Source organism: Oncorhynchus mykiss, chromosome 3 (assembly GCF_013265735.2).
Source record: "Oncorhynchus mykiss isolate Arlee chromosome 3, USDA_OmykA_1.1, whole genome shotgun sequence".
Classification (NCBI taxonomy): domain Eukaryota; kingdom Metazoa; phylum Chordata; class Actinopteri; order Salmoniformes; family Salmonidae; genus Oncorhynchus; species Oncorhynchus mykiss.
The window spans coordinates 2,284,915-2,292,465 of record NC_048567.1 but is presented as its reverse complement, the minus strand read 5'-3'; the positions used below and the strand labels follow the sequence as shown (position 1 = coordinate 2,292,465).

At 40.5% G+C, this 7,551-nt stretch overlaps 1 protein-coding gene across 3 annotated transcripts; it reads left to right on the top strand.

The window, feature by feature from the left end:
• Positions 1 to 459: 459 nt before the first annotated feature.
• sp8b (sp8 transcription factor b) lies at positions 460 to 6,172 on the top strand. Of its 3 annotated transcripts, none has more exons than XM_036965672.1 (2): positions 460 to 718; positions 3,678 to 6,172. In XM_036965672.1, exons 1-2 carry the CDS (start codon positions 635 to 637, stop codon positions 5,013 to 5,015), a joined length of 1,422 nt encoding a protein of 473 aa, XP_036821567.1. In that variant the 5' UTR covers positions 460 to 634; the 3' UTR covers positions 5,016 to 6,172. The 3 variants fall into 3 exon arrangements, with proteins under 3 accessions (XP_036821567.1, XP_021442042.1, XP_021442049.1); XM_021586367.2 differs by lacking the exon at positions 460 to 718 and adding an exon at positions 2,913 to 3,436; XM_021586374.2 differs by lacking the exon at positions 460 to 718 and adding an exon at positions 2,920 to 3,143.
• The last annotated feature ends 1,379 nt before the right edge of the window (positions 6,173 to 7,551 follow it).

Genomic DNA, 7,551 nt, shown 5'->3' with positions numbered 1-7,551 from the left:
CAGAAAGAACAACCTGTGCCCGGCCTCACCATATGAACTCAGGCCAACCCACCCTCACTGTGACTGGAAGGTTTATGGGAGAGAGTCTGTGCGCACAAATTGCCGACAAAGGGAATTGTTTTAATTGTAAAATACGGATGGGTAAAACCACCCTAGTAAACATGTGAAAGTCAACTGACCATTTGGAAGTGTCCAATCTCTCTCTACCATCAATGATGTAGTTGTCCATCAGTGACATGTTGAAACATGTTGCATGGGGAACTGTGATCTTGCTGACCTATCAAATCAGCCTGCTTGATAATACAACCCAGCAATTTGTCAATGTGACATACCATGGTTTCCACACATGGGGACTTGTTTATAAAGATAACCTCTCCATCTTTCCACATCATAGAAAAATACAGCATCACATGTTTGCATCCCTTATGTTAGCTCTCATACCTACCTGGGATATTTAGGTAAGCACGTGACTGCGCAACCTTGTCAGTTGGCTAGAACACATGTTGTGATTAGACCACCGGTGGACGAGCAAGCCTCTCTCTCCTCAGTTATTCCTAATTAAACGCAATTCCCAAAGTACCATTTATCTTGCAGGAGACAGGGTCTACTGTTGTACCGCCTGCGGGTGGAGGGGATGCAGCGCTGCGCTCAGCCTCGTGCACTACAGACAGAAACATCGAGGGTCAATCGATATCAATATGGCGCCGAGTGGAGCACGGTATGTAAGCCTCTATCTAGGCTACACATTGTATTTTTTAAATAATTTGGTGTATCTCTTTAACGTTTTTGGACTTTTTGTTGTTGTTGTCATTTGACCTAAATTGTTTAGGAAGAAATGACGTCAACTAATCAACTGATTGAGTTCTAGTATAGCGTGTACTTCTATTCTTATGGAAACTCTGTATTGTTTTTTTATGGTTATCATACATTTTAAATAGCATATTAGTGAGTTTTAAGTTTAATATTGGAGACCCAGTTTTCCCGAAATTATAAGCTAAATGAATGGGTTGCATTAATTAAGCTACTGGCAAGTTTTACAAATCTAAAGTTTGATTTATTTTCAAAGAAGGTTTCTATTTCAATATTTGCAGAAATCACAGTCAATAACAACCAATGATAAAATGTAAAACTGAGATGTGAGGAACTCAAAAGACGTGTTTTTAACGTAGGCCTACTACAATTGTTAAACTATTTCTACAGTTATTGAATGAACACGAGAAATGATTGTCAATATTAGACTGGTGCATAGACATGACACAGCACAACTGTTACTTAGGCGATATCAACGACATGTATAGTAATCATTTTTAGTCCAATGCTCTCTGTTACTTAGCCTAGATATTTATTTATTTCATATTTTGTTTTTCCAGCACTATGGACACATTTTGACTGCACCTTGTTCGCTCTAGCAGCGTAAATTAAATCCAAAAAGCTGTTGTCCAATCGAAGAAACAGAGGAATTAATCAGATAGTCCATCTATCACACAGTGTAATAAAGGAAGCGACATGGGTTAGGCAGATGATGTGATGAATAATCCCTGGTCGTTTTAATTAACTTTTCGCTGTCTTGTAATGGCCAAGCTGGTCAACAGACCCGGTCAATAAGCATGTTAATATCAAACATATAAAACTACGCATGATTAAAAACCTCCTGCGTTATTAAATTTGAAATTCAAATTAAATGTATGCTGCCAATGCACATTGCATGCTAATATAGCGAGGGGAAGAGAGAGAGAGAATGATAGAGAGAGAGAGAGAGAGAGAGAGAGGGAGAGTGACAGGGAAAAGGAGAGAGAGAGTCCCCGGGTTGTTATGGCCTTCAAGTCCCTGTTATGTAACGAACGGAAGCTATTATTATTATTATGTACATGATGCTACATGGGCTAATAACAGTTGAGATGTGATGGAACATATTCGATATTATCAAAATAGCTTTTAATTTTATATTTGATCGAATGTGTAAGATCCGCAAAGGCTGTACGGAAACAGACAGAAATGTGCATTGTATCGTTGTAATGCGCCTGTAGGCTACACTGTTTAATCTAAGATCCCATTGATTAATTATCAACGATATAATGAGGCTACACAGACCTCACCTGGACACACAAAACAGGGAAAGGTAAGAATGATTAAATTAAATGAAGCTAATTTCCTTTTATTTGAGATGTGGTCTGTTCTCCTTTATGCCTCCTCCATCTCTCTTTCTACCCGCACACACACACACACACACACACACACACACACACAGTAACTCCGTGGACTGATGTACCAATGTAAACGAACTAGCTAAATGAAGTGTATAATTATTTTGTCATACTATGAAGTTGATGATAAAGTCAGTCATCTATTTTCTGGAATGCAGTGCATTGTAGTTTTAATCAAAATTGTCAAAATAATTGAATGCAATTACAGTAAAGTGACATTTTCAAAAAAGGTAATATTGGTCCTGCATGTGAAAACAGTGGAGTCTTTTGTAGGCTTCATAATCGTTGTTCGCATGAATTACTTAAAAGTAATGACAACAACATTAATGTAAAACTTCGAAGGGAAATACGCCACAGAAGGTTAGCTAAAACATCTGTGTCCTCAATGTAACACTGGTAGAAAGTGAAGCAAAAGCTTTGAAAAAAGGGATTGAAAATCTCCTAAATAGTCATATACAAAGGTTTGATACCACTGTAATAACCACAAAATATAAATAACAATAACAACGAATAATAATCTAATAACAATAATTATGATAACAATAAATAATAGCACAAGTAGTCTAATTTTAATCGTAAATGAATACAATTCCCAAATTTCCTCTTTCAAATTTGAATAAGTAATTATTTTCACTCTCATTTAACTTTACCTTCTTCCGTTCTTTTATTATGAAGAGGGTGGTGAAGGGGTGGAGAGCTGTCTGAAGTAGTCTACTGATGACCTCACGTTAGAATGTGGCAGTGTGGTGGAACAGAGGCGCTGATTGGTCGCCCGTGTCACAGCGGTACTTCAAAGCCGGAGAGGACCTACAATTGTGGTGGAATGGGCGGAACACATCATTGTATTGCACACCTCTAAAAAAACACTGCTGTGATTCATAAATATAAAAAGATCCTCTGAGGAGGGCACTTTTTGTGATGGCAACTTCACTTCTAGGGGTGAGTCTAAGGGGTTTCTTGCTGGTTTAATTAGTTATTTTATTGTCCAGCGGAGGGGATTAACATTGCTTCCGTCACACTAGGAAAGACAGTTCGTTGATTATGTTTTAAGCAAGTGGGTCACGAGTAAAACGCTGAGATTCATTTCGCAACGACAGAGAGACGCGCGCGGGATATAAGTTTCTACTGATGTGCACAAGACGCGCATGTTGTTGTACATGTCATATGTAACGTCATTTAATAGTTTTGTTATAGCTACATTTTGGTGCGTTCTATTTCATCTCAGTCTACAGGTATGTTATGACTCTGTTATGACTTGGAAAAGATGCCTGTTTAAACTGTCCCGCTAGTTGGCCTATTGCAAATGGAAATAGTTTACAAAGTAACTTTTGCATTAGCACGGAATGAACTTTTCACCGACCAAATAATCATTGTTATTGTAGCCTACTATAGGAAAGGCTATTAGGCACCAACTGACCAAGCAAACTGAAAGGTGCGTTATCGATATCAACATGTTGTTTCTTGTCATTTCAGGAGGAGCCGAGGCTAGGATCGACTCCTTTAGCCATGTTGGCTGCGACATGCAACAAGATAGGGAGTCCGAGCCCATCACCATCCTCCATTTCGGATAATTCTTCATCTTTTGGGAAAGGCTTCCACCCGTGGAAGCGAGCCACCGCCAGCAGCTGCAGCCTTGGGTCCGGCCTGTCCGGTTTTGGAGTGTCCCGTAACGGAGCTGGTCTATCGGACTCGTTTGGCACCAACAGCTCTCCCGGATCCAGTGCCTTCTCCCTAACGTCCGGCAACTCATCCACGCCCCACTTTGGAAACGACTATTCTGTATTTCAGGCCTCCGTTACAAACAGTTCTCAAGAACCCAGCCATCAGCCCGTCTTCATTTCCAAGGTGCACTCCTCAGTGGACAGTCTGCAAGGCATCTACCCGAGAATGAGCGTTGCACATCCGTACGAGTCCTGGTTCAAGTCGTCCCATCATGGTATCCCCACAGGAGAGGTTGGCACCACCGGCGCGTCTGCATGGTGGGATGTGGGAGCGGGTTGGATTGATGTTCAGAACCCGAGTGGAGCAGCTCTACAGTCCTCGTTGCACTCCGGTGGACTCCAGACATCGTTACACTCTCCTTTAGGGGGCTACAATTCCGATTACTCCAGCCTAAGTCACTCAGCCTTCAGTACAAGTCCCTCTCCACACCTTTTGACAACCGGACAACACCTGATGGACGGTTACAAGCCGGTGTTATCCTCTTATCCGGACTCCAGTCCGTCTCCATTAGGCGGAGCAGGGGGGAATATGTTATCTGGGGGGCCAACGGCCTCTCTAGCGGGGTCTCCCCGGTCCTCCGCACGGCGCTACTCTGGCAGAGCCACCTGCGACTGTCCCAACTGTCAGGAGTCGGAAAGGCTGGGGCCGGCAGGAGCAAGTCTGCGGAGGAAAGGGCTCCATAGCTGTCACATTCCGGGCTGTGGAAAGGTTTACGGCAAAACGTCGCACCTCAAGGCGCACTTGAGGTGGCACACCGGAGAGAGACCGTTTGTGTGTAACTGGCTGTTTTGCGGGAAGAGGTTTACGCGCTCTGATGAGCTCCAGCGACACTTGCGCACGCACACCGGGGAGAAAAGATTCGCCTGTCCGGTCTGCAACAAGAGGTTTATGCGGAGCGACCATCTGAGTAAACACGTAAAGACTCACAGCGCCGGGGGCTCCGCCGGGTCTGGCTCTGGCAGCGGGGGAAAGAGGGGAAGCGATACCGACAGTGAGCACAGTGCACCGGGGAGCCCTCGATGCCATTCCCCCGACCTGTTGCAAGCTCCCGAATCTACCCCGGGTACGGGAAACGAACGGCCTTTCTAAACTCTCTCGACTAAGTATAATATCTGAGAAAACATATGATCTAAGGGAAATGGCTAAACTACAGTGGACATACGTCGAGTATGCGTAATTATGCTAATGTGTGCAAGTTGAGTTAATCAAGTGATTTAGACTACTGATCAAATGATATCTCCTAGTATCCTATTGATGACGTGGGGTGTACAGGTCAAATACAGTACTGGTAAAGTAATCCTGAAGGCACACTGGAACACTGGGGCACAATGTAAACACATCAGTGTTCTTCTAACGCACAGACTGATCCAACCGGGGACGCCTATACTTTGGTGTATGTACCCTTTTGAGTGTTTTTACGCAACCTGGTTATTACATGGGTATTACAATAAGCAAGAAATAGACAACGTTGTTCTATCACTTGGTGATAATATGTGTCCTGCAATATCGTGTTACTGCTGTGCTGACGTACTTTTATTCAAAACCAAACTGTGGCACTTTATTAGCCTGTTGAACACTGAAATGATCAGTACTCGTCCTTTTCGACGGCTCCTTTGTAAGAACAAATCACTGTAGCTGTTTATGTGCGGTGATCCACGTTTTGTTTATGTCCTGATCTACCCTATCGAACACATCGCCTGTTTATTATTAATAATGGAGGAAAAGTTATGTCACCCGTTGGTAAAACGCTCCACGGATACTATCAGAAAGAGCCTGTCCAAGTTTGTAATGAATACCTACATTTCACGTCACTGCAAGGCTGTATATAATGAGAAATGTAATAGCCTAGAAAATTATTCCGCACCAATGTAAAGGTGAGTTATGTATTTGTCCATGAGACGATTTTGTATAGTCATTTCTAGTTGTACATTTGGCTCTAGTAAATATCTGAACATGTACGGAAGTGTATTTTGACATTATTGTTTTATTTTGTTTTGTTTGTTTGTCAGGATATAAAAAATGTTATTGTGGGGAGTTATATTTAACCACGAGTTTTACTTGTATTTCTGAGTCTTTTAATAGACGCACTTTGAATTTATTTGTAAGAAGATTTCGAAATCATTCACTGTTTATTATTCTCATCTTTTAATTTAAGTAAGCATGTTGTAAAGTGACGTTAAATTCACAAGCATCATTTCTCAGAGACTGGCTTTCTAATTTAAGCCACTCAATAAAGTCGGTATGGATTCAGAATCAATTCGTTTAGACTGAGTTTGTTTGCTTCCTAATTGAAATTGAACACGTCATTGGCACAGTCGACAAAGCTATTCTCTGCAATTTAGAAGTAGGCTAAAATTGTTACTGGTAGAGCCCACCCAAAATGTTGCTATGCTGTGGCAATTTCATAAATAGTTGACATAGGCCGATGCTGCACATAAATTTGTATGTACAATTTACAAGTTCATTCAATCAAATGTCTTTGATTCTCCGATCTGCTGCTTCTTAAACAAATAAGAACGTTCAAACAAACGATTTAATAGAACATATTCGTTCATCAGAATTTCATAGCCTAAACCATAGGTTTAGTTTTTCTTAATAAATTAGTATTAGCGCTGAACTTTCTTTCTGTGACGTTTTACATCCAGATGTGCAAAACATTTTATATAAAAACAAATACAATTCTATATTTGAATGTATGTAATGAAATTGTTATTACCGATGGGCAATTATAATAAAAGTATATAGTATATATGACGTTTCCACGCCAAGATACGTGTCTGACAGTTTGGGTAGTTTGAGTAAACGAACATCCACATTGAAAACAAACATTTCAGCTGGATTGCATGACCATGTTTGAAAAATAAATACTGTAACTACTATTTTAAGTATTATAATTTTCTTGTGATCCCATCTCATTTTCTGAACATAAAAGCTCGCGTCCAGATAAAGAAAATGCTGCGAGCTTAAAACCTGTTCCATATTTGGTTGCGAATGTAGCGTGTCACTTTTAGAAATAGACAGAAGTAGTTTTTCTTTCTAATATGTATAAGTTTACAGCACTTGTTAATTTGCCAAAAGGTAATATGTATAGGATGTTATTAATATCAGCATTATTCAAACAAAACCAAATATAAAATGGGCAAAAGTCGGATGAAAAAGTTGAGGCGCAAAACTTTTGTAGATCCGTCAAATAATTTCCATCATAATACTTATTATATTTATTGAAATGCAAAACTTCTCTAGAGCCACAAAATTATTCCCACGAAATAATATATTATATTTATTGCTTAAATATAGCCTATAGCCTGTCTATAGTATATATTTGAGTAATCTCGGCAGTAGCACCCAGAACCAAATCAGCTACTGGATTTGGGAAACAGTGCAGCGGTGCATGTTTCACCTGCTGTGGGAAAAATGTAGGCTACGTTAATATACACAACTCTTAGAACTATTAATAAAACAAATATGTAACGAAGTGAATACATTGGCGAAGAATAATACATGTCTCCCAAAATGTTTTAGGTTGACTTGACTGAGAAGAGCATGTACGATAGGGATAACTGGTTCATCGCTTCATGTTGGGCCTTTTGAAATAGGCCGACATCGTTTAACACCAAGCCTGGGA